The sequence below is a fragment of the Symphodus melops genome, assembly GCF_947650265.1.
Source record: "Symphodus melops genome assembly, chromosome: 22".
NCBI lineage: Eukaryota > Metazoa > Chordata > Actinopteri > Labriformes > Labridae > Symphodus > Symphodus melops.
The window spans coordinates 19,396,572-19,423,755 of record NC_136712.1 but is presented as its reverse complement, the minus strand read 5'-3'; the positions used below and the strand labels follow the sequence as shown (position 1 = coordinate 19,423,755).

At 48.0% G+C, this 27,184-nt stretch overlaps 1 protein-coding gene across 4 annotated transcripts in view; it reads left to right on the top strand.

The window, feature by feature from the left end:
* The first annotated feature begins 1,426 nt into the window (after nucleotides 1-1,426).
* Nucleotides 1,427-27,184, top strand: part of LOC306818027 (ATP-dependent DNA helicase Q1-like) — a 116,969-nt gene continuing 91,211 nt past the window's right edge. Inside the window, exons 1-15 of one of the 4 annotated variants that reach the window (XR_013778118.1) lie at nucleotides 1,430-1,544; nucleotides 2,260-2,345; nucleotides 3,004-3,240; nucleotides 3,320-3,499; nucleotides 3,772-3,878; nucleotides 3,948-4,146; nucleotides 4,413-4,579; nucleotides 5,039-5,120; nucleotides 5,195-5,343; nucleotides 5,593-5,710; nucleotides 5,799-5,937; nucleotides 6,364-6,591; nucleotides 6,740-6,869; nucleotides 8,844-8,998; nucleotides 9,423-9,514. Coding sequence is in view for 3 of the 4 variants with exons in the window: in XM_079335368.1 (XP_079191494.1) it covers nucleotides 2,321-2,345; nucleotides 3,004-3,240; nucleotides 3,320-3,499; nucleotides 3,772-3,878; nucleotides 3,948-4,146; nucleotides 4,413-4,579; nucleotides 5,039-5,120; nucleotides 5,195-5,343; nucleotides 5,593-5,710; nucleotides 5,799-5,937; nucleotides 6,364-6,591; nucleotides 6,740-6,869; nucleotides 9,423-10,028 (2,367 nt within the window). In the remaining variant the exon portion in view is untranslated. Of the gene's footprint in view, nucleotides 1,545-2,259; nucleotides 2,346-3,003; nucleotides 3,241-3,319; nucleotides 3,500-3,771; nucleotides 3,879-3,947; nucleotides 4,147-4,412; nucleotides 4,580-5,038; nucleotides 5,121-5,194; nucleotides 5,344-5,592; nucleotides 5,711-5,798; nucleotides 5,938-6,363; nucleotides 6,592-6,739; nucleotides 6,870-7,134; nucleotides 7,368-8,843; nucleotides 8,999-9,422; nucleotides 10,769-27,184 lie in introns of those variants that run through there. The other 3 variants (XM_079335368.1, XM_079335369.1, XM_079335367.1) reach the window with 3 other exon arrangements.

Sequence of the window (27,184 nt, the reverse complement as noted above, 5' to 3'; positions counted from 1 at the left end):
ACACACACACACACACACACACACACACACACACACACACACACAAAAGATTAAATATCTGAATCATTGTTTCTGTTTGACAGTAAAGTGGAAGTTTCTGAATATCAGGCTCTAATGAAAGCTTCAGGGAGAAGAATCTTTACAGCTTTGGTTTAAACAGCAGACTCACAGAGACTCATAGTGAGAGCCTGTGAGTATCTCTTAGAGACTGAGTCTCATACTGAGCACTCACAGAGAGTCTGCTGTCAGGATCAGAGCTACAACATTAGCACTGCATGCTAACAGCTGTTAGTTCAGCTGGAGCCGGTGTTTTGTGGACAAATGAAATCTCGCAGGACAAAGAAAAAACTAGCACACACTTTACCATCCACTCTTAAAAGAACACACAGCTGAACTTTGAACCCAACTTTAAATTAACTCCACACACACTTCAGATCAAACTCAGTGTGCAGGTCAGATTTACTAAAGTTAATGAAAATAAAGCTTTCAAACAAACTTCACGTTTATGAGGGACAGACTTCACACACTCTGATCCCAAAACAAAATTTAAATCGTTTCCTGACTCTTCTGAGAGGAGCAGGCACTCGTTGGCAGGCGAGCAGTTCTCCTCATAACACCGGAGTGAAATCTTACTTTGTGAGTCCGTGAGAGAAATCATCCTGACGCCAGATAAAGCACTCAAATTTCATATAAATAAAGAAAATATAACTATCTAAGCACTGCTCTCAGGGATGACAGCTGCCACTGCAGCAACAGCCACGTCTTCCGGAAACACACCTTCTCCCTATGACAACTTCCGGAACACCACCATGTTGCGTTCCTGGCGCATCGTTATTTACAAAGATACAAAATTTACCAGATTTAAGAGAGAATAAAAGTTTTATTTCACAGTAAATTACTTTTAAAAAAGGTTTAAAAAAACTTGACCCTTCGACTTTATTCTTAGAACTGTTTCAATTTTATCCTCCACAGTCTGACTCATTTTTTGACATTTTGATTTTATTTTCGATTTTTTTCTCAAAGTGAATAGTAAAATAAAATAATCTAATTATTTATTTCTCGTGATTGGCCCGAATCAGCTTCCGTACATTAAACCCACACATATAGAAAAACATGTTCTATATATATATCTATCTTCAAACCAACCATCTCGCGCTCTAAACCGTTTCATCCACGCATCACAACTTTGAGGTTTTTTCATATATCCTGAGTACGGTCTGCCAGGCGGCACTGATTTGGCCCTTAGATCAATAGGAACGATTGTTTTGAGACAACCTAATCTTTAACATAATCATATAAACATTATGGCGTTTCTTATTAATCATATGAACAACGGGCTGTTGATTAAAAGTGGTTAAAAGGACGTTGTGGATCTGGCTGAGAAGGGCGCGGTGTGTAGTTCGCCTGCCAGTCCTCGCGCTGGGTGTAAAACGCAACGTGTTAGCCCTGAGCTGCTACATTTGTTCAGTGGCGGCGCGCGCGTGTGGCTGCTTAGCAACGGTGAAGTGGATTCAGAAACAGACGAAGAAGAAGAAACCCGGACGGTAAGTCATTTCAAGTCTTTGATTCTTCTTTTTAAAGTATTTTCTTCAAAGTCTGATTGATTTAATCTCCAACTGAACCGCTTACACTCAGAGAAGCTAGCTGCCGAAGAAACGTTAAGGGCTAACATTAGCTCATTTACCGTTAACAAACATTAAAGAAGATATTATTGTCTAATTTAATCACCTTTCATTCACCAATCAAGTCAAAGAAGCTTTACAAGATCATAAACAGGGATACATTTTATTAAATTAAAATGTGTGTTTATTTAAGAATTATACACGTTATACACACATGCACACGTGCAAACACATCTTAATATGTGCACAAGAATAACAAGGTGAGCTTAAACTGATGGCAAACAACCTTTGTGATAACAGTAAAGACTAGTCAGAGTGACTGACTTCTGTAAACCTCTCTGAATCACGTGTGCTGGATGTCTGCTAAACAGATTCGCAATCATAAACTTATCATTATTACTAATAATAAATAATAATTGACAATAACAGATAAATGTGCTGCTGGTGCAGAGGTCACATGGTCCTGGTAGAAGCAGGCCTGCATCACAGAGCAGACACTGAAGCTGAATGAAAGAGGAGCCTTAACCATGTCTCAGAAATGTACACATAAACTAAGTCTATATAAATGTAGATATTGAATCATATTCTCTTGCCAAAACGGATTAATCTAAATGTGTGTTTCTCTCTTTAGTTAAAGGGGTCCATGTCTGTGACAGTCTGCTGGTTTGCTGCTCTGTGACGTCAGCAGCTGTAGAAATATGGACGATGTTTGCAGAAGTCATGGTGCGTCTAAATGTGCTTTATAATGTTAATAAATGTGCAATCATCACTGGGAAAACATGAATAAATAAATGAATATTCGTCCTCCCTCACTCAGGTGTGACGTTAGTCTAGTTTATTTACATGAAGGATCAGCGACTCTGTGACAGACGCACCGTGCTCAGCTGTAAACAGTCTGTTTGCTTGTTTTTGGATGTAAGAACAGGAGGGAGGTCTCATGGAGACTAATGACACTTTCACAACCGTCAGGGGGAACGCTGAGAGAAGTGAGCTCATTAGCTGAGGAGGTGTGATCCTCCGAGGATTAGTACCTGTGCAGGTGTGAGACCTGACTGTCTCCTCTCTCTGAGAGAGGGAACAGTTTTTTTATTGTGATCCCGACTTCTTGAAGTGATTATAGTTATGAAGTCGGCACGCGATGTGATGATGTTGTTCCATATTTTGATGATGTAATGAGTTGAGATGAATAAACACGCTGCATGTTGTCTCAGAGGAAGCTGACTTAAAACACTTCCATAGAAATAATTCTCTGTGCAGCGTGAAGAGACGAGAAATAAATGACCAGCTGGATATGAAGAGAAATGGTTCAGTGATATCTTGATTGATCACAGTTGTTCTGATGTCTGAGTGATGGTTGCTGACATTCGTTGGTCCTGCTCAGATGTTCAGGCTCAGCTGGACTCGGTGGAGTCGGAGCTGGAGCTGGTGGAGTTGCAGATCGCTGAGCTGCTGCAGAAACAGGCGGAGCTGACGGATCAGAAGAACGCTCTGCTGCTGAAGCTGGAGGACGCCTGTGACTCTGCTCAGCCTTCATCCTCCTCAGCATCATCTTCCTCGTCGTCATCAGGGGCTGGCTCCATGATGAGTAAGCAGGAGTTAAAGCGCTTCGATGGGACAGGTACCGCACATGCATGAAGATACAGTCAGAGTTAACGAGTGTTGTTGTAGCTTTACATTAATACGTTGGTGTTTTGTAGATTTCCCGTGGTCTAAAGAAGCAGAGCAGCACCTGAAGGACTCCTTCCATCTCTCCAAGTTCCGACCGCTGCAGCTGAGGGCGATCAACCTGAGCCTGTCAGGCAAAGATCTGTTCCTAGTGATGCCCACAGGGCGAGGGAAAAGCCTCTGCTACCAGCTTCCTGCCGTCTGCTCCGAGGGTAGACTCACACACGTGTGCACAGTGTGAACACAAACAGCTGCTCTGACACGGCTCCTCCTCAAATGTGGCTTTTCTTTTTCTGTCTGTGTGTGTGTGTGTGTGTGTGTGTGTGTGTGTGTGTGTGTGTGTGTGTGTGTGTGTGTGTGTGTGTGTGTGTGTGTGTGTGTGTGTGTGTGTGTGTGTGTGTGTGTGTGTGTGTGTGTGTGTGTGTGTGTGTGTGTGTGTGTGTGTGTGTGTGTGTGTGTGTGTGTGTGTGTGTGTGTGTGTCAGGATTTACACTGGTCGTCACCCCCCTGCTGTCCCTGATGGAGGACCAGATCATGTACCTGAAGTCCATCGAAGTGTCCGCAGTCATGCTGAATGCGTCCAGCAGCAAGGTAAAGACCGGCGGTCTGTTCCAGCTTTGTAAAGTTTTCTTGTATAAATAAAAGGGTTCATCTTTCCAGGAGCACGCTAAGACCGTCATGGCTGGAATGACGGACCCAAACTCCCCCTTTAAGCTGTTGTACGTGACTCCGGAGAAGATCGCCAAAAGCAAACTGCTCATGTCCCGTTTGGAGAAATCCTACAAGTCAAACCTGCTGAGTCGCATCGCCGTGGACGAGGTTCACTGCTGCAGCCAGTGGGGACACGACTTCAGACCAGGTGAGAGCAGCAGGTCCCCACAGGGTTGTCTGTGGTGCTGTAGCTCTTCTAACACCACCTGTGTGTGTGTGTGTGTGTGTGTGTGTGTGTGTGTGTGTGTGTGTGTGTGTGTGTGTGTGTGTGTGTGTGTGTGTGTGTGTGTGTGTGTGTGTGTGTGTGTGTGTGTGTGTGTGTGTGTGTGTGTGTGTGTGTGTGTGTGTGTGTGTGTGTGTGTGTGTGTGTGTGTGTGTGTGTGTGTGTGTGTGTGTATGTCTGTGTGTGTGCAGATTATAAACTGCTGGGCATCCTGAAGAGACAGTTCCCTAAAGTCCCGCTGCTCGGCCTCACCGCCACGGCGACCAGCAGCGTCCTCAAAGACTGTGAGAAGATCCTGTGTGTGCAGCAGCCAATCACCATCACCTCATCCTTCAACCGCACCAATCTCTACTACGAGGTGGTTACCATAGCGACTGCACTCTTATCTCACTGCCACCTGCTTCATACATAAACACACACAGGTCGTGTTCTCTGCTGCTGCTTGGCTGAGCTGCAGCTGCTTCACAAACATGAACCAAGAAAAAAAAACACAACTATGCTTCAAAGCTGCCAAACAGAGCAGGGAACCATGTGGTGTGTCTTTAATCAGGCTGAGAAGCTTCAGGTCACCTCAGGTCTCAGCCTGATGAGGATGGGACTTATTTAAGATGTTACTGTGTATGCAGGGACTCGGTGTCGAGCTGAGGCCGGGCCGTCGGGTTTGAAGAGCTTCTGTCTTCTAAAGATGTTTGAAACGTAAAGACGATAACACAAACGCTGGTTAGCTTTCAGTCTGTAGTGTGGGGAGTGTTCACAGTCAGGTCACAGTGTGCAAGGTCAAGCTGTGACTGAGCCTGCTGGGTGTTTTCTTCTTCAGGTTCGTATTAAAGACTCCAACAACGAGGCGTCCATAAGTGACGTCGCCGCTCTGATCAAGAGCAGATACAAAGACCAGTCAGGTAAAAGGCACTGAATGCATCACAGACGTTACGCCTGGCACAGCAGGGCTCCTCCATGTTTGTTTGTCCTGCAGGGATCGTCTACGTGTTCTCTCAGAAGGACGCAGAGTCGGTGTCGTCTGAACTTCAGAACAGAGACATCCTGGCGTATCCGTACCACGCCCACATGGAGCCTAACGACAAGTCCCGCGTGCACCGCAAGTGGACCGCCAACAAGATCCAGGTACTACTCTGTCACGCAGGAGGGCTATTTAAAGTTCAGACACAGGAAGTGTGTATTTGGTAAAAATGGATTGGAGGGTGAGGATGAGCTTCATAATAATGACGAGTTTGTGATCACGGCTCCGATCAGAGGCGGAGCGAGGGGGATGTGGGGACGCAGCACGGTCAGGAGGAGAGAATAAAGAGCAGCTGTGACGTCAACGTCAGACCGCTGAGAGAATGTGAACATGGAGCTGTTTGTGTCCTGTAGGTGGTCGTAGCCACGGTGGCGTTCGGCATGGGCATCGACAAGCCTGACGTCCGGTTCGTCATCCACCACACCATCAGCAAATCCATCGAGAACTACTACCAGGAGAGCGGACGAGCAGGTGCACGCCACGACAGAACGCTGAGTCATGCTGCTCTTATGTTTCATCATCACGCTAACATCCTTACGACTCCTCGCCGCGCGTGCAGGTCGAGACGACCGTCCAGCCGACTGCATCGTCTACTACGGCTTCTCTGACATCTTCAGGATCAGCACCATGGTGGTGATGGAGAACGTGGGCCAGCAGAAGCTGCTGCAGATGGTCGACTACTGCCAGAACCTGGACAGGTAACACACACACACACACACACACACACACACACATTCACACTCTCACACACTCGCACACACACACACACACACACACACACACTCACACACACACACACACAGACACACGCACATGCACATGCACATTCACACACATGCACACACACACACACACACACACACACACACATTCACACTCACACACACTCGCACACACACACACACACACACACACACACTCACACACACACACACACACACACAGACACACGCACATGCACATGCACATTCACACACATGCACACACACACACACACACACATACACACACACACACACACATTCACACACACACATTCTCACACACACACACACGCACACACACCGTGTGATAGATCACCATAATGGCCCATGACTCGTGTGTCACGTGTCTGCTGCGTGAAGGTGTCGGCGCTCTCTCATGGCGGTGGATATTACCCAGCATGCCCGGCAGGTGGTGCAGATCTTAGAGCTGGCGGCGTCCATGGACGAGAAGGTGACTCCTCTGAAGCTGGTGGAGGCGTGGACGGGGAAAGGACCGGCCAAACGCAGGAAGATGATCCAGACCACGTCTCTGTCGCGCCTGCAGGCCGAGGCTGTGGTGGTGAGGCTGCTGCTGCTGGGATACCTCAAGTGAGCCGCCATCTTTGTTTTTATTCCCCTCACCTGCTCAGTTTTAAACTCGAGCTGTCCCAGTGACGTGTTGCTCCTTTCAGCTGCTGCTTTATGTGAATCCGTTAACCCGAGGTCGCTCACCTTTCTCCCCGTGTGTCGTCTTCAGGGAGGACTTCAGCTTCACGCCGTACACCACGTATTTCTACATGAAGCTCGGCCGTAAAGCTCCTCTGTTAAAGAGTCCGACGCACTCAGTCAGCATGAAGATGAGACAGACGGGGGCGGAGTCAGCTGCGGTGAGTTCACCTTTATTTCCCAATAACTCAGGCAGACGTCTTTAAAGGCGGAGTCAGTATCATGTGAACACAACATGCAAACTAGGCCCCGCCCCCTGCAGAAGCTCTCCCTCACTGCAGTCTGACTGACGCTGGACCCGTTAAAAGAGCCCGCCGCACGCTGCTGGATTCGATCAGCGTGCTGAAGTGGGCGTGTTGTTTTCTGTTTGTGTCTGTTCCTCTAACTCTCTCTTCTTCTTCTTCTTCTTGGATGTTTGTGTCGTAGTGTTTCTATAAATCCACAGAGGTAAGTCTTTACGTTATTAAAGCTGATTATATATCTGACTGTAGACGCTCTAACACCTTGATGTTTTCTCTCATGTGGAAAAATCTCCCTAATCTTAGATTTCTAGTTTTCCCTCTTCAGCAGGCCACACGGAGTCCACAACCGCGCTCGCCACAGAACTAACTGACCTCGCCATTCATGATCTCACACAGTAACCCAGACCGAGACATAGCTGAGACTGAGACTGCCCTGCATGTGTAGACCAGGGTCCGTTCAGAGTCCGTTCGGGGACCGTTCAGGGTCCGTTCAGAGTCCGTTCAGAGTCCTTCCGTTCAGAGTCCGTTCAGGGTCCACTCAGAGTCCGTTCAGGGTCCACTCAGAGTCCGTTCAGAGTCCGTTCAGAGTCCGTTCAGGGTCCGTTCAGAGTCCGTTCAGAGTCCGTTCAGGGTCCGTCTGTTCAGAGTCCGTTCAGAGTCCGTTCAGGGTCCACTCAGAGTCCGTTCAGAGTCCGTTCAGGATCCACTCAGAGTCCGTTCAGGGTCCACTCAGAGTCCGTTCAGAGTCCGTTCAGGGTCCGTTCAGAGTCCGTTCAGAGTCCGTTCAGGGTCCGTCTGTTCAGAGTCCGTTCAGAGTCCGTTCAGGGTCCGTCTGTTCAGAGTCCGTTCAGAGTCCGTTCAGGGTCCGTTCAGAGTCCGTTCAGGGTGCGTTCAGGGTCCGTCTGTTCAGAGTCTGTTCAGGGTCCACTCAGAGTCCGTTCAGAGTCCGTTCAGGGTCCACTCAGAGTCCGTTCAGGGTCCGTTCAGAGTCCGTTCAGGGTCCGTCTGTTCAGAGTCCGTTCAGGGTCCACTCAGAGTCCGTTCAGGGTCTAATCAGAGTCCGTTCAGGGTCCGTTCAGGGTCCACTCAGAGTCCGTTCAGGGTCTAATCAGAGTCCGTTCAGGGTCCGTTCAGAGTCCGTTCAGGGTCCACTCAGAGTCCGTTCAGGGTCCGGTCAGGGTCCGTTCAGAGTCCGTTCAGGGTCCACTCAGAGTCCGTTCAGGGTCCAATCAGGGTCCGTTCAGAGTCCGTTCAGAGTCCGTTCAGAGTCCGTTCAGAGTCCGTTCAGAGTCCGTCTGTTCAGAGTCCGTTCAGGGTCCACTCAGAGTCCGTTCAGGGTCCACTCAGAGTCCGTTCAGAGTCCGTTCAGGGTCCACTCAGAGTCCGTTCAGAGTCCTTTCAGGGTCCGTCTGTTCAGAGTCCGTTCAGAGTCCGTTCAGGGTCCACTCAGAGTCCGTTCAGGGTCCGTTCAGGGTCCGTTCAGGGTCCAATCAGAGTCCGTTCAGAGTCCGTTCAGGGTCCGTTCAGGGTCCGTTCAGGGTGTAGGGTGAAAGGTGTAAACAGGGCCTGACAATAGTGTTGTAATAAAGACCGCACTAACCGAGACCGGGACATACCAGAGTCCTCTGAGACCGAGACAAGACCATAAATCTCACTGAAAGACCCCTTGCGTGCAGGGGGCGTGTCTCTTAGACTTTAATAAGGGGAAGGTTAGCGAGGGATAAAGCTAATCATGAATGATCTTCCCCATCGATCTTGTGATGTGAAACATGAGAGACGTGGAGGATTCTGGGCTCCTTGTCCCGAGTGTCCCGAGTCCTCGCCGTCTCCGGAGTCCCCTCCATGCTCGTGTCTGAACCCTCTCAGTTAAAGCCTGTCGTTGTTAACCTGCAGGTCAAAGCTGCGAGTGGCCCGCTCAGAGACAAAGAGGGGAAGAGATCAGGTCAAAGTGCCGGAGACGCCCCCAAGTCCAAGAAGGTCAAGACTGACCTCCTTTAGGCCCCCAGACCCCCCCCCCCCCCAACCTGAGCAGAGGACGAGCTGGCAAAGTACAGTCCATCACTCTTCACTCTGTTTATATCTGTCCTTTGACTTCACGCTTCCAATCAGAGCGTCAGACAGCTGGCCCGATGATTGACAGCTTCTGTCATATTTAAAATAAGCAGCATGTCATCAGAAGTCTCACAATCAGCAGGCTTGGGTGATAACATGAAAATCACGGTCAAAAGAATCCACTGTGATCCAGAAGCCGGAGAGGACGGACACGTGTCAGAGGTCATACATGCACGGCGTGTTTTGATCACCCAAGCCTGTAAGTCATGAGGTGCACCCTGAGGAGCATGCTGCACTAACCGTCACTCACATTTCATCATCCTGCTTCTGCTAACATCATCTAACCTCACACTGACGGAGCTGCAGCTTTATGCACCACCATGAGCTACTCTTCTCTTACTGTCGTTGTCATGGTTACAGGAGACGCCATCTGCCCAAGAACACGAGGAGATCTTTGACTCTGTCATGGACGACACTTGTCCCCAACAGCCCAAACAGAAACTATTTAAAGAGGAGAGGAACCAGTGCAGGAAACGAGAGCTGAAGCCAGAGAGCGAGACGGACAGACGTGGCGAGGAGAGCAGCCCCCCTCAGCACGTCATCGAGGTTCAGATCAACATCACAGAAAACAGCCAGGGTCAGAAAACACCATCACATCCTGTTAGCTCCAAACGTAAATCCACCACCCCTCAGAGAGTGCGTCGGAAACCCCGTACAGACTCAGCAGCAGCAGCAGGTGGAGACTCATCCATCCAAACGGCGCCCGGCTCCCCGTCTCAGGGTTCTTTCATCTCCGAGAGTGCAGCCGAGGAGCTCAGCCACCTCAGGAACTACTACAGCAAACAGCTCAGGAGGATTAACTACATCTCCCATGAGTACCTGGGGCAGCCCGCAGAGCCCGGGGTGCTGGCGTGTATCAGGGAGCCGCTCAGGAGCCTCCGTCTGCCGGGCAGGGTGACGATCGCAGAGACGGCCCGCAGCCTGTGGACTCGAGTCAGCGGGAGGAGGAAGTTGATTCAGCGATGATGTCACAGAGCGTCATCGGCTGGCTCAGGTAAAGAAGCTGGCGCCCCCTTGTGTCAGTTCTGAGCTGTGCACACAAACTCAAAATGACCGTTTTCAACACACCTTAAAACGCAAAGAACTTGAAAGGTGCTGTGATAGAGAACAGACGCACGCCGGCGGGGGCGTTAAACGCCTTTCAGAGACGGAGACGTGCTCAAGTGTCCGAGCGAACAAGCTCTGGAACGTCACAAACTAAGGACACGATTACACGCCAGCAATCGTAGCTGACATCAGAAACCTTTGTCAAGTTTTAACAACAGCATCTGGACTAGCATGGACTACAACAATGGCCGCCTCTTGAGTTCCATCGACTGACGAGTCGCAGACCACATAAATGTTCTGTCTTTGTATTTTAGGGTCACAACATCGTTTTACACCTCGCTCTAAAGACGGACTTCTCTTTTTGCGAATTCACAACGCCACCTCCTGGCCGGTGTGGATATTACAGCTCCGAGTGCGCGGAGGCTGTTTGGAACAAACGAGTCATGTTTCTGTTTTCAGTGGAGGGTTGGCGTTTAACGCAGCTCGATGTGAAAACGCTCTGACGTCAGATTTGGATGGATCACTCTGCGTTGGAGATGTTTACAGATTCTTCATGTCTTGATTTGATTGGTTGTAAACTGATGACTCCGTGTTGTTCTGAAGAACACGTCATCGTGTTTCTGTTCATCCTTCAGATAAAACTTGTTGTTCTCATGTAATCTGTGTTTTTATTGATCCTCCAGGAAGTAAAGTTCAGTAAAGTAGATCAGAACGAACAACTTCAATATTTCAGCTCCACATTTAAAGGAGCCACTCTGACCCCTAGTGTTTACAATGGGTACTGCAGTCTAAATTCTAACAGAGCTGTCATTTGATTTATGAAGGTAAAATAATAGAGTGTTCAGCCTGTGCATCACTCGTGTGTCTCTCACATCATACATTCAGGCTTTCTCTGGGTTTCAGATGTTTTATAGTCCTTCAGACGAATATCAGACTCTTCACTTTCAATTCCTGCATGTTAGCCTGCAGCACCACCCTCTGGCAGAGGTGTGTAACTGCACGTGTTGCTCCTGCAGGTCAAAGCTCGTCACTCATTTACCATCACAGATCAATTATGAGTCGTGAAACAAAGTCTGCCTTCAAGGATTTCATCACCTCTGATCCTGCACTAACTGACGCTCTGATCCGGATTCTGTCTGAACCTTTTCATCTTCATACATATCTCAGCACCTGAGTCACGACTGCTGGAACTCTGCAGCTTAAACTCTGACTGCCGACTGCTACACACACACACACGCACACACACACACACACACACACACACACACACACACACACACACACACTTGAGCTGCCTTTAGTTATTAAATGCACCCACCCTTATCTTATTTCCATAAATATCCATAATCACAGACATTAGTGGATTCATGCAGAGCTAACTTCCCTCACACTTTTCTTGTCTAATTATTTTCCTCTTTCTGTCTCATTTATTCACAAAACACACACACACACACACACACCGTTATTAAAACAATGTAAGGTACACACTGTGTTAGCGTAGTGTGTGATCAGCTTCCAATGAATAATCAATGAGATGGATTTTGGCCTTGGCTTCAAAGAGAATCACGTCGAGCTCATGAGTACACACACACACACTCACACACACTCTGTACACAAACACACACGCACACTCCACTGGTGTATGTGACTTCCTGTGCCTCTGCAGCCAGCCTCTAGTGGACACGTGATGAACTGCAGGATTTTTACATTTCAGCGTCTTCCTCCGAGGTCGTCCTGAAGGTCAACACAAATATTTCATGATTGCATAAAACATTTCAGTAGGTGTTTTATGAAGCTGGTAGGATTTTACAAAGAGGTGAAATATTGTTTTTTTTGCACTCATGAAAAATTCATGCAGTTGACCTTCAGAGCCACCGTACTGAACTCTGGTTGAATTAAACCTGTGTACCCTGGGCCCTTTGGACCTCTGCTTCACCGCCTCGCCTCGCCGACCGCTCACAGGTGAGAATCAGTGTTTTTCTCTATTTTTTTATCTTTTCATCTTTTGTCTTTTCTAGATTCTTTTTGTTGAGTCTCCCTGCAGACGAGCTCAAACTGTCATCACTGTAAAGTGTCTTAAAGAGAGATCAAACACACGCAGGGCATGAACTCTCCTCCAGGCACTTTGAATCTGATTAAACATCCTCTCACATGTCGCTCTTCAGATAAAGAATCAGAACGTATTGTTTGAAATGCAGAAAAAACTCCAACAATGAAAAGAATGGTCTTCTCCTGCTTGTGCACAAACACTTTGAATCATTGATGAGGTCTTTGAAGCGTTTTGTTGGAGTTTAAACGTTTGAAAACTGAAACAAACAAAAAAAAGTCAGAGAACTTGAATCCTGAAGAAACTGAAATTTAATCCTTTCCGGCAGGTTTTCCTTCATGCACAGGAAGTGACCAGAGGCAGAGCGGAACCTCCCCAGCTGTTCTTCATCATCATCATCATCATCATCATCATCATCATCATCATCATCATGATGAAGACGGTAGGTGTTCATCACGAGTGAGGTCTTTAGCTTTTTCTTAAAGGTACAAAGGGACTCTGCAGATCAAGTGGAGTTTGGTGGATGTGTAAACCACCAGGGGGCGACAGAGGAGACGAGTCAATGGGGCCGTTAAGAACAACAGCTGATAAACACCTGAAGGGTTAACGACCTGATCATTCATCCAGCCCTGTAAATATATAATAATCAGAGGAGGACGGACTCCACTAAGACACATAATAAAGACGTTTCTCCTCCAAAACACTGAACCTTTGATCCACAGAGGACGAAAGGTGAGACGTCTTCAACCTGTCCTGTTGCTTCAAGTCCACCAGGATGAGACAGTTCTGTCTCGTTGTGTCCTTGAGTCTTTAAACTGATGACAGAGATGATTGAACTCTCTGCTGTTCAGTTTGTGTCTCTGCTGTCTGAAGCAACTTCCTTCTTTAAAGACTGAGAGCCCTGTGTGTGTGTGTGTGTGTGTGTGTGTGTGTGTGTGTGTGTGTGTGTGTCTCTGTGTGTGTGTGTGTGTGTGTGTGTGTGTGTCTCTGTGTGTGTGTGTGTGTGTGTGTGTCTGTGTGTGTCTCTCTGTGTGTGTGTGTGTGTGTGTGTGTGTGTGTCTCTGTGTGTCTCTCTGTGTGTGTGTGTGTGTGTGTGTGTGTGTGTGTGTGTGTGTGTGTGTGTGTGTCTCTCTGTGTGTGTGTGTGTGTGTGTGTGTGTGTGTCTCTGTGTGTGTGTGTGTGTGTGTGTGTGTGTGTGTGTGTGTGTGTGTGTGTGTGTGTGTCTGTGTGTGTCTCTCTGTGTGTGTGTGTGTGTCTGTGTGTGTGTGTGTGTGTGTGTGTGTGTGTGTGTGTGTGTGTGTGTCCTCTCAGTGAACCCTCTGATCTCAGATCTGTGCTGTAGAGAATCAGTCTGATGATGCTGCAGCTCGTCTCTGTGGTCAGACACTGAATCCTTCTCAGCTTTATTTCACCACTAGAGGGAGCTGTTACACACAGATGCTGTTCAGTGTCTGTTAGCTGAACTCTTCCTCTCTTAGTTTGAGTTAGTATTCTGCAGCTGTGTGTGATTGTTTGGTATTTAAAAATTAAATCAGACGATGAGCGTCGACTACAGATGATCTTCAGTTTGACCGTCTGAGGCTGCAGCAGGATTTAAACGACTTCTGTCGCCATCAGAGGGCTTAAACCGGAGCTCTCAGTCATGTTGGATAAAATGTCCACCTAATGGAGTGTAATACCGGGCTCAGAGGTACTTTATCTTTATTGATTTGCTCTTTCACAAAGTTTCTGACTCACTAGAGACAGATTTGAAAAAGGGAAAGGTCTAAATCAAATCTGATTTCTTGGCCCTGAAGGATAAACAAAGTAGTTATCAAGTTTCTCATGCAGTAAATAACTATGATGTCACACACTCTACATATTAAAGGACCAATCAGAGAGCTGCTCTCTTCCTGTGTGATCATGAAGGAAACCTGCTGTGTTGAAGCTTCTCTGACAACAATGCAGCAGCCAGTATGTCCTCCTTCTAACTTTAGATTCTGCTCCTGAATGCTCTGGATTTGATTGGACCAGAGAAGGTAGGCGGGGCTTTGAGGGCCGTTTTGGACGCCCCTGGGTTTGCCAGATATGAGAGCAGTTATCAGGTGAACAGGTGTTGCAGCGATGGAAGCGGGCAGTGGAACTGCTTCAGATAGAAGTGATTGTACCCGAGCTAAAAAGCCTCTGCATGTTTCTAATAAGCTCCAGCAGCAGAAAGCTGCTCAAACTAGGATCAATGTTGGAGATGAAACATGGAGAGAGGTTAGAACGCAGAAAGCTTTACAGACCCATGCAGAGCTGGCTAAACACTGAAGCTACAGTGTCCACCACATGCAGAGCTGGCTAAACACTGAAGCTACAGTGTCCACCACATGCAGAGCTGGCTAAACACTGAAGCTACAATGTCCACCACATGCAGAGCTGGCTAAACACTGAAGTTACAATGTCCACCACATGCAGAGCTGGCTAAACACTGAAGCTACAGTGTCCACCACATGCAGAGCTGGCTAAACACTGAAGCTACAGTGTCTCTACATGCAGAGCTGGCTAAACACTGAAGCTACAGTGTCCACCACATGCAGAGCTGGCTAAACACTGAAGCTACAGTGTCCACCACATGCAGAGCTGGCTAAACACTGAAGCTACAGTGTCCACCACATGCTGAGCTGGCTAAACCCTGAAGCTACAGTGTCCACCACATGCTGAGCTGGCTAAACACTGAAGCTACAGTGTCCACCACATGCAGAGCTGGCTAAACACTGAAGCTACAGTGTCCACCACATGCAGAGCTGGCTAAACACTGAAGCTACAGTGTCCACCACATGCAGAGCTGGCTAAACACTGAAGCTACAGTGTCCACCACATGCTGAGCTGGCTAAACCCTGAAGCTACAGTGTCCACCACATGCAGAGCTGGCTAAACACTGAAGCTACAGTGTCCACCACATGCAGAGCTGGCTAAACACTGAAGCTACAGTGTCCACCACATGCAGAGCTGGCTAAACACTGAAGCTACAGTGTCCACCACATGCTGAGCTGGCTAAACACTGAAGCTACAGTGTCCACCACATGCAGAGCTGGCTAAACACTGAAGCTACAGTGTCCACCACATGCTGAGCTGGCTAAACACTGAAGCTACAGTGTCCACCACATGCTGAGCTGGCTAAACACTGAAGCTACAGTGTTTCTCCGTCACATCTGAAGGAGTTAGTTGAGGTATCTGATTGGAGGTCAGAATCCTCCTGGACGAGCTGGAAAATGTTGACATGGAGAGGAGCGGGACTTCACTTGCTGCCAACACGACCTCTGATTGGTGTTGCAGATGAGGTCATATAGACGGGTAAAGTTTGTGGTCTTAGTTGAAAACAAACGGTGCTGTCTGACCAGTAAAGTCAGACAAAGTATTCCTGAGATGACGTGGAATAAATGTAATCGATGTCTGGAGTCAGCAGCTCCTCCGCCCATCATGACAGAGGAAATGGTCAGATGTGTCGTCCCCTGTGTTTCAGTGCCAGCAGGCCTTTTTGTGCCTGACTGACTGGCTGCCCTTTTGCTGCTTCTGCTAATCGCTCCACCCCGTCACGTCTAATTAGCATGCCGTGTCAGAGTCAGTGACAGCCGTGTTAATCCTCTCCCCCTGCAGGCTGGAGCTCCCTCGGTGCTCGTCTGCTCGGGTCTGCCTCCTCCTCCGGCGGACTCGTCTCCCTCTGAGCCAGACGTTATTGATCGCTCTGATGCTCCATGGGGGCGTCACGGGTTACGTAAGATCCCGTAAGGTGTGTGTGTGTGTGTGTGTGTGTGTGTGTGTGTGTGTGTGTGTGTGTGTGTGTGTGTGTGTGTGTGTGTGTGTGTGTGTGTGTGTGTGTGTGTGTGTGTGTGTGTGTGTGTGTGTGTGTGTGTGTGTGTGTGTGTGTGTGTGTGTGTGTGTGTGTGTGTGTGTGTGGAGCCTACAGTGCAGAGCTGTGCAGAGTGATTAATGACTATCTCCTCCTTTCATGCTATCTCACTTTGAATCATTGACCACTGAGCGTCTGTCTCTTTCTTCTTCTTCATCTCAGCGGAGCCATCAGGCCCGACATTAAATGACCCAAAACAGAATCCATTTTCAAGAGTTGATTCTGCAAACTCCATTCACAAAAACAGTCTTTTAGGCCGGAGCTGCTCGTCTGCCTCGGCCAGAACACAAATCAATGTGGAGTCAGATACAGCCTGCTCAGAACAGGCTGTATCTGTGTCTGTAGCTTTAAATATGTAAATGAGCTGTGTCTGACCACGCCCCCTCTCGCTCCATGTCCTGTGGGTTGTTCTGGACCGAGTGTTTGAGGGAGAACCTGACCGCCGGGTCGATCCCAGCTCCGTTTGGTAAAATCCAACATGTGGAAAGCCGTCTCCTCATCCAGCAGCTCGTCGCGTGCCAAATGATTTCACTCGTCATGATTCAGATGCAGGAAGCCAAGTGTACTTGGCATGGCTCAGTTTGAGCACGTCTGCCCACGAGGCCCTCCCTGAATCAGCAGAGCATCTTCCTCTTTGAATGAGAGGAACTTTCCATGAATTTATCTCCCCTGGAACACAGCGCTTACAAGTTTCTCCTCAGGATATTTATTATTTTCCAGAGTTATAATGCAGAAGAAGGCGGGAGATTAATTGAGTGTGCCGGGGTAAAACTATCGATTATGTTTGCAGCATTCAGAGAGGATAATGAGGAGTGCCTGAGAACACAGTGAGATGATTACAGAGTGTTTGTGGTGTGTGTTGCAGGTGGACAGAGGAGGCAGAGACTCCCTGCAGGCTGCAGAGTCTCTGCTCTCCTGCTGTGTTTCAGACCAATCAGCTGATCAGTCGACTGGCTCACGATGTGATGTCATCATGCAGAGATTTCCTCCTCTGTACCTGCAAAGGATCATTTATTTTCAATAACTCGAGTTAAAGCAACTTGAAGAAATTCTTTAACTTCACTTGACTGCTGGTTATCCACCTGACCGAGTGTCAGAGAGCACGCTCACATAAAAGGGGCGGAGTTAGCTTCATGTCACCTGTCACAATCCTCACAGAGTCTGTCCATCGTTAGCTCACCTTGGACCTGAGCTGAAGAACTCCTGAATGTGCTCGGACTCCCTCGTGTGGAGAGGAGAGCAGTTTGAGAAGCTGCAGCTCTGACCATCACAAACAGAGCGCCATGGAAACCCTGAAGTGACCTCGCTGACCCCAAACCCTCCCTCGCAGTCCGGATCCCTGGTGTGTTAAGGTCACAGACCCTTGAGTTGCAGCACGCTGTGCCGGCTCGTTGTCTCGCCATCAGAGATGGAGAGAGGCTCTCTGTGTTTCTCGTGTCCTGTAGGAGTCTGATTTAAGCACCACTTGACTTCCCTCCAGCAGGTCTATCAGAGTGGAACATCATCATATCCGTCATATCACAGGTTTATATCTCCTCCAATCACTCAGCTGTATCCACTCCTAAACTCACCTGCTGCGCTCTCATTGGCTGGAGGAAACACACCAGCTCCGCCCACAAACGTCCCGAGTCAACCAGAACAAATCAGAAGAGTCAAATCCAGTCAGAGGACAGAGTCTCTGCAGACACAGTCACACATGTACGGAGGCCCAGAAGGGACAAAGCTTCACTTTAGGAGGAGACTGAGTTTTATTTTGAAGGGACAAAGAGCAGCTTCACTTTAGGAGGAGACTGAGTTTTATTTTGAAGGGACAAAGAGCAGCTTCATTTTAGGAGGAGAATGAGTTTTATTTTGAAGGGACAAAGAGCAGCTTCACTTTAGGAGAAGACTGAGTTTTATTTTGAAGGGACAAAGAGCAGCTTCATTTTAGGAGGAGAATGAGTTTTATTTTGAAGGGACAAAGAGCAGCTTCACTTTAGGAGAAGACTGAGTTTTATTTTGAAGGGACAAAGAGCAGCTTCATTTTAGGAGGAGAATGAGTTTTATTTTGAAGGGACAAAGAGCAGCTTCATTTTAGGAGGAGAATGAGTTTTATTTTGAAGGGACAAAGAGCAGCTTCATTTTAGGAGAAGACTGAGTTTTATTTTGAAGGGACAAAGAGCAGCTTCACTTTAGGAGGAGACTGAGTTTTATTTTGAAGGGACAAATCTTTTTTAGAAAAAACAAAGTAAACTTAGTCCCTGTTGTGATTGCAGTCATCATGAATTTATTGGACTGTATGAGTATCTTTCTCGACTTTCTGGAACGTTCTGTGTTCTCTCGTCTTGTAGCAGCGTTGAGGGAGTCGACATGTCAGCGTCTCTGTCAGACAAACAGGGTTTATCGCTCCTTTGTTCATCTGTTCTCCCCGTTTCATTACCTCGCCTCCTCTCTGCTCACAGAGGAGGAGGCTGACTGACAGCTCATATTCTCCTCTCTGACATTCCCTCCTCTCACGCCTCCCTCCTGGATCCCTCTGTTCTTGAGCACAGGACGTTTTCACATCGGTCAGTTCACCTTTAAAGTCTTTGTTGAAGCTCCAAAATGCCTGTGATTGCTGGAAGTTTCCCCGGAGCACGTCGCCGAGCTCGTCTGCCACGGGAGACTTTTCATTAAGCAGCCTTTTGGTTGCCGAGCTGCTGTTTGGTTCTGCTCCTGCATGTGTTTTAATCTGCAGACTCCAGAGACTGTTCAAACCTACATCTCACTTCTTAAAAGAGAACAAACACATTTCTGTTTAAACACAATGAAGCGGGTGCAGAGCGTGAGACGTGACGAGCTGAGAGCTGCTTGTTATGCAGCGAGCGGAGCAGCACAAAGCCTCGGGGATCAGCCATGCTCAAGGAGTTCGTTAAAAACTTTTCAGATCAATTTCAAGGAAATTCAGTGAAGGTCCAACACTGTGCTGAAAGGCCTCAATCCCTCACAGTTATCTGCTGCTGAGCTGCTTTGTGCTTTTTAAATCAAATCTCTGCTCTGATTGGATGCTTTTCACAATAAGATGATGACACTCTGAAGTAAGAGAGGACCTCTGCACTCCGTCTGGGGCCGATCCTCAATTTAATGCAAAAAACTTTGTTCAAAGACTTTTCAGGATGTTGTTTTATATTCAACAGAAATATCAAAGAGGAACGATGAAGGAAACTGGAAATGACTCCACGAAGGATCTTTAAATGTGAAACCACATAACATGCTAAATCCTCTTCTAGTCTGTCTCCAACCCCCCCAGTGATGAGGAAAGTCCGTCCTCTCCGTCTTCTGCCTGCTCAAACAGGCCGTTTGGTGATTTTCCCTTCATGACATCACAAAGGGCAGTAGCCCCTCCCCCGGGTGGGTGACACTCCCACAGCTAGGTGTTTGTTCTGCCCTCTGAGTCTGCCTTCTCACCGTAAACAATAGGACATGGAGCCAGAAAGCAGCGAGTACACCCGAGCCCTTCCAGAGAGGGGGCGTGGTCAGACACAGCTCATTTACATATTTAAAGCTACAGACACAGAAACAGCCTGTTCTGAGCAGGGCTGAAATAGAGGGGTTTATAGACATGATCAAATACAGGATCAGAGTGGATTTACAACAACACACTTCACACACATGATGAAGAGGAGCGAGGACACTGATTTCACCTGAAGAGGAGGAGGTTTACCTGTTTCTCGTTGAGATGATGAAATCTTCAGTTTAATTAAAAAACCCTTCATTTAGTCTTCTTCCTGCGTGGTGTGAATGAGTGCTGCAGGCAGAGACGTTTGTTTCCTCTTCATGGCGAGCGTTGGGAGTCTGTGCTCCTGTGGCAGGCCGGCTCCTCTCCCTCTCTGTGATTAAAGGTGCTGCAGTACATGAAGCATTTTATCTCTTGTTTTACTGGCTGTATTCCTGATGAGAAATTAATTACAGTTAGCAAACAGGAGCACAGCCGGTGAGCTCAGGACAAACCCCACAAAACACTGAATGTTCCTCACGCTGTTAACCTGTAAGATAGTTTCTGTGGTTCCTGTTCAGTCACGACCACTTAGTCAAGAACAAATACATCTGTGCACTTATTTATACTTGGCTCAGCTCTGGATCTCCAGGCCTTTATACACGAGCAGATACAGCTTTCCTGTGATAGCCCATGTGCCAGAGAAACTCCTCCCCTTCGTGATATTTCGGTCCAGAAGGTGCGTCGAGTATGTTAAAAAATGTAACCTTTTCATTCCACCTATCTATCTATCTATCTATCTATCTATCTATCTATCTATCTATCTATCTATCTATCTATCTATCTATCTATCTATCTATCTATCTATCTATCTATCTATCTATCTATCTATCTATCCATCCATCCATCCATCCATCCATCCATCCATCCATCCATCCATCCATCCATCCATCCATCCATCCATCCATCCATCCATCCATCCATCCATCCATCCATCCATCCATCCATCCATCCATCCATCCATCCATCCATCCATCCATCCATCCATCCATCCATCCATCCATCCATCCATCCATCCATCCATCCATCCATCCATCCATCCATCCATCCATCCATCCATCCATCCATCCATCCATCCATCCATCCATCCATCCATCCATCCATCCATCCATCCATCCATCCATCCATCCATCCATCCATCCATCCATCCATCCATCCATCCATCCATCCATCCATCCATCCATCCATCCATCCATCCATCCATCCATCCATCCATCCATCCATCCATCCATCCATCCATCCATCCATCCATCCATCCATCCATCCATCCATCCATCAGGCTGCTAGAGAGCTAACTATCTCGAGCTGCTGAAGATGATCTCGTCTAAAGTCACTCTGAGTTTGAGTTATGTTAATCTGCTAAAGATGGTTTTTAGAAAGTGATTATCAGCTCTGATATAAAACACAGTCGTCGGGGCGATATTAGCCCCTCCCCCATGGCTTCCGGAGGCTTCTCTCAGGTTTCTATCCATCCGTAAAGAAATGCACTTCCTTGCGTTGGACACTAGGAGGCTTCATTCGTAGATTGTCCCGTGCGTGAGGCGTAAAGCGAGCGTGGACGACAACATGACGCAGAATCAGCTGATGAGTGTTTGCGTTTAGATCGAGTGTTAACAAGGAAACACAGAGCGCGTCTCCGTGTCGCGTCTGAACCAACGCCACGCTTAATGAAAGGTAGTGAGTTTGAGTAAAGATAAGTCTGGTCTGCTGTCATCTTTCCTGCAGGATCGATCACATCCTTCAAATTAAACAGGAAGTTACTGAACGGTCATCCTTTCAATTGCTATTAAAAGTTCACTCTGTTTATTTGAGTTGATAGAAATATGATGAAGTGCATGTGTGTCTATGAGAGAGGAATAGTCACAGACAGGCGAGGGACTTTGGAGAAAGGCTTTGTTGAAGGCGGCAGATGAGGGTTAGCTCAGGTGATGTCTGCAGGGACTTGTAGTCCAGTGTGACTCCAGGTCCGACTCTTTGAAGTCTTCCTCCTTCTGTTACCACATGCTGACACCTTCAGACTCCTGCTGGAGCCGTGAAGTGCTCAAAGAGAACTTCACGCTGCGTCAAGAGAGCGGCGGTGGAAGCCATGCTCGTAGCCTCGTGCATTATTATCCAGCAGACGTGCACGCTGCTTTCTCTTTATTCTTTCACACAGAGAGTGGACACGACACGGACGAGCAGCTCGGAGCAGGACACCGAGACAAAAGTGTGTGTGTGTGTGTGTGTGTGTGTGTGTGTGTGTGTGTGTGTGTGTGTGTGTGTGTGTCCTCACACAAAACTTCATTTTGAAAAGACGCTTAAGGTCAGGATGAGTGACCAGCGGGGGCGGGCGGTGCGACATAGAGGCTGACCTGCGAGGAGGCCGGACGCTGCTTCAGGGGTGTCGTCGTGGTGATCAACGGTCATCACGGTGAACGTGCAGCTGAAGGAAGGAGCACGAAGGCGGAGCGACAGGAGCGGAGTCGTTTTGTTGCTCCTGATTGGACGGGAGCGAGTGTGTTTATTGTCGTGCCTCCTCAGCTGCACGGCTTCCTTCCAGCTTGTCGGTGTTTTATGAGTCTCATTCACCCCTCGTGTCCTCTTCACTGCAGAGTTTATAAGACCCTCAAAAGGAGGAAACACTGCTGACCTGACCTGCAGAAAAAAGACACTTCTGTGACCTGGCTGTTCACACCGCACAGCAGGAGACTACCGCTGTCAGACAGGAAGGGGCGGGGCCTCCAGTGGTAAGACGTGACGTGGCGTGGCGAGCAGACAGTCTGTAGAGGTGGCGTGCAGACAGTCTGTAGAGACGGTAGAGGTGGCGTGCAGACAGTCTGTAGAGGTGGCGTGCAGACAGTCTGTAGAGGTGGCGTGCAGACAGTCTGTAGAGGTGGCGTGCAGACAGTCTGTAGAGGTGGCGTGCAGACAGTCTGTAGAGGTGGCGTGCAGACAGTCTGTAGAGGTGGCGTGCAGACAGTCTGTAGAGGTGGCGTGCAGACAGTCTAAGCCCCTCCCACTGGCTCCGTTTCGTCCCAACACTGGACAAACAAACCCACAGACTTCGGTTCATCCAGCCGTTGCTGATGTCTTGCAGAGTCGGGCACACAGCTGCCGGCTTGCATCACTCTGCTGTCAGTGTGACTTCAGTCCCTCCTCTTCCTCTCTGTCTCTCTGCAGCAGCATACAGCTGTCCCCTCTGAGGACCCATAACTCACACTGCAGGAGAATCCATCTGCAGCTGGAGGTGAGACATAAACATTTAAAGACACACAGAGGAAGAGGGAGGGAGCTGCCATCCCTTCTTTTGAATGAAAGTGCTGTCATTGTTTGACAGAGCGAGGGGACAAGGACGTCCTGTGACCCCTGTGTGCCCTGGATCCCACGCTTTACTCACAAAGGTTGAAAATATGTTTGTTGTAGTCGATCCTCTGAGCAGTCACCTGTGACCGTGAAACAGATGTTTGCATGTGGACCCAAAATCTGCTCATTAGCCAACCCTGAAATTACTCATCATCATCATCATCATCAAACGCCTTCGTCTCATGTCAGAGCTGCAGCTGTGTCTAACAGGATCGTTCACACATCTGTTCTGACACATCTTCAGGTTTCACACATGGACCACATCCCCTCCTTTCTGCACTCGTGCATTTTAGAGTAATTGCAGCAGATTGACTGTTTGTTGTTTGGTGGGCCGAGGGGAGCCTTAGCGTGCATTAGTCTCATTGTGTCTGTTACACGCTCCTGTTATAAATAAATCTGCCCTAAATGCAGCTTTACTTTACATCATCAAACATTCATGAGTGTGTGTGTGTGTGTGTGTGTGTGTGTGTGTGTGTGTGTGTGTGTGTGTGTGTGTGTGTCACAGGAGGCTTGTGCAGCATGTGTTTCTATTCTTAGCTCTGTGTTAGCATGTTAGCATGAGAACAGCACACATGGATGTTTCTTCTGTCTCCAGATGTAAACTGTGTTTCTACAGCACAGTAAGCGACGTTAGCGACGTGTTTAGCGTTAGCAGGTGTTTGAGTCTCTGGTTGAACTCATGCAGGGCTGAAAGTGAGCAGATGATTTTATTGTGACTGCTCTGGCTCTGATTTAAACATGATGACCTCAGCTGAAAACAGGAAGCTTTAGTTTGTGTTCACACAAGGATCCATTTAAAGGAGTGAAAAGTGCAAACACGACAGTGAACACCTCGCTGTGCGAGTCACACTCAGGATGTGCACTGAGCTGTTAGACAAGGACTGAGATGTTGATGTGATGTAAACGAGCCCCAGATATTTATGATCCAGGTCAGGTGACGCCCGGTGTTTACGAGCTGAAGCTTCGCTGGGTGCTGCTACGCACGAGGGGAGAGTCAAGGAAGCAGAGGATGGTGATGGTGAGGAGCCAACGTGGACGAGGGGCAGAGACACTTCTGTCCTGAAGGTTTGAGGCCTTGTGCATATTAAAGCGTTGAGCGTGTCAGCACGCATACACGAGCACATCAGCCTGCAGCAGGAGGACGAGGAGGAGAGGAGAACATGAATTACTGTGACGCTGAAGGACACGGGACCTGCTGCAGGAACAGCTGATGGAGACTTTCACACCTTCACATGGTTTATCATGTCAGTCATCTTACTGACGGCACCTTGAACTTCTTTCTAATCTTCTCCTCTTTGAACATCCTGCAGGTCCTTCAGACGCAGAAACAAAGCAAAGACATCCGGTTCAACCTTCAGGTCACATGGTGCAGAGGTGTAGACCTGCTGTGTCCCTGCACTGGACTGAAGCACGTCTAACTGTGAGTGAAGACTGAGGTCCTTGCTTGTGCGGTCCCTCCGGCTGGATGTCTGTGAGGAGGAGGATGTTCATCATTCCCTCTACATCATTAAAAATCCTATATATAAAACATGATGGTGTTTCATGTCAGCTCTCTCTCTCTGTCGGCTCCATTGTTTTCTACATTACAGAACCTGTCGGATGCTTTTCTCCAAAGTGTTTCACAGTTTATCCATCACGCATCAGGAGCAATTTGGGGACTAAATGTCTCTGAAGGACACGCCGGGACAGCTCGTTTTGCAATTTTCGTGTCAATCAGCGTCGCTTACGAGAGACGGCAGAAAGAAAAACGAGTAATATAGTAAAAGTTGTCGTGGCTGACGTGATGTTTATCGTAGGTGGGAGTACGGTCGCTCTGATTAGGTGCAGAGACGACAAGAATCCAAGGTTCTTTTCATCCGGCCCATGTGTCTTTGTTCCCTCTTGAAACTGTGACACGGCTAATCCTGTGAGATTTAAAAAAGCCACATTGCTTCAGTTTGTTTCTCTTCCAGCTTGGTTCAAAGTGCTTCTCATAATGTGCCATACAGAACATATGCTGCAGGCCTTCATATGCATACCGTGACAAGCTGCTCCTGCATCCAGAGGCAAAGCACCACATCAGAGACTACCCAGCATCCTCCTGGTGTTTCCATCCTGCAGCCTCCCGAGCGCTCCGGCCTCGTCTGTCTCCGCTGAGCTCACGATCATCCGAGGAGGAGGAGGAGAGAACAGACGATGAATAAAAGATGGAGACGGAGGAGGATGTCAACAAAAAGCAGATTAGATGCTTTTCATGTTGTGATTCTGATCAGCTCGTTCTCTCTGTTTGAAACCACACGAGTGACGTTTGTGTATCCTCTGTTTGTGTTCGTCTGAAGAACGGAACATTTCCTCGTCCGGCCACCATGTTTGATCAGAAGCTAACAGGATCATCTGAACCAGATGAGGGCAGGATGAAGACTCCTGACCACTGTCATGACTGTCTCTGAGGACGGTGCGAGCAGCGCTCTGTGTGGGACTTAATCTCTGCCGTGTTTCACCGCTAGCTCGCCGCGCCGCTCACACAGAGTCTCTGACCCTTCATCAGTCGCGGCGAGGGAGAAACGGCAGAGCGAGCGTTTACGCCTGGATGAGCAGTGACCGCTGCAGCTCGCATTCATCCATGTTCATGAGTCTCTTTCCTTGTACGGTGAAGTCATCCTCTCTCCTGTCAGCTGACTCAGGTTAAAGGTCACCTGTAATAAATCATGATGTGTCCTTCTCTCTGTGTTTGTGAGTGGGGCTCACCTGTTCCCATCCAGCCGCAGTGTTTGCTCGTTCATCCACTCGTCTGCTCGTTAGAGTCGGCCATTTTGGAAAAGAGAAGTTTAATCTCTTTTCTTGCCCGTCTGCCACGACCTCGATACGTCTAGGAACCCGTTAAACCGCGTCCTGCGTTTGTTGGGTCCAGCCTTCATTGAAATGGGAACAGTTCAAAAACAAATCACTGAGATTACACTTTAAAAGAAATAAGAATGCATCTTTGGACTTAATGGAAATGATAATCCTTTTCTCCTTTCTGCATGACGTCGAGGTTTTATCTCTCTCAAGTGAAAACTGTCACCAGACCGGTGCAGCGCCACGGGAGACTCCTGGGTGAAAATGTTTGTGTGTTAAATGTGAACGTTCATGCCGGTGTGTTCAGGTCAAAATGAATCTGAGAGGAACACACAGCAGCACACCAATAATACATGAAAGCCTTTATCAATACAAGTATTCACTGATCAGTTCTGTAACAGAACAATCTGAACTTGTGATTGCATTCTTTTCACGGCTGACATCATTTTGAGATTGAGTCGAGGAATATGAATGTAGGGAGAGAGAGAGAGAGTGAGCAAGAGGGAGAGCAAGAGGGAGAGAGAGAGACAGAGAGAGGGGGAGAGAGAGAAGGAGAGAGAGAGAGAGAGAGAGACAGAGTGACCAAGAGGGAGAGCAAGAGGGAGAGAGAGAGACAGAGGGAGAGAGGGAGAGAGAGAGAGGGGGAGAGAGAGAAGGAGAGAGACAGAGGGAGAGAGGGAGAGAGAGAGGGGGGGGAGAGAGAGAGAGAGAGAAGGAGCGAGAGAGAGTGAGAGAGAGAGAGAGAGGGGGGAGAGAGAGAGAGAGAGGAAGCAAGAGGGAGAGAGAGTGAGAGGGAGAGAGAGACAGAGAGAGAGAGAGACAGAGAGAGGGGGGGAGAGAGAGAGACACACACACACAGAGAGAGAGAAAGCAAGAGGGAGAGAGAGAGAGAGGGAGAGAGAGACAGAGAGAGAGAGAGACAGAGAGAGGGGGGAGAGAGAGACACACACACACACAGAGAGAGAGAGAGAGAGAGTAGTTTGAGGCTTTGACGTCCAGTGTTGAATCAGTCTGACCGTGCAGATTATTATTTATTCCTTTTATTCGTGCTCATTCTGTGACTTTAAACAAGTCTGAAGATGAAGAAGTTTAAATCAGTTTCTCTCTCATCCTGATGAAGATGATCAGTGATGATTGTGTTTGATTTCTTTTACACATGTTGTTACCTCAGAATCACCTCAGTGTTGTCGTCTCTATTTACTTTCAGGTTTTTTTCTTGTCTACAAGGATTTATCTCGAGCTTTTACTTTGAAATCCAGATTATGGCAAACAAACCGACCAATCACATCGTCCCTCTCAGATCACTAATCACAAGCTATTTTGTGTTTATTTTATTTTAATTCTCTTCTTCCTGCTTTTCTGAGTGTTATATTTCTATGAATCCCTGCATGATGTCATGTCACGTGCTGCTTCTGTCTGTTCATTGTTGTTCTTTAAATAAAGTTATTGGGGGGAAAACTTGTCCGTGATGGAAGCAGCTA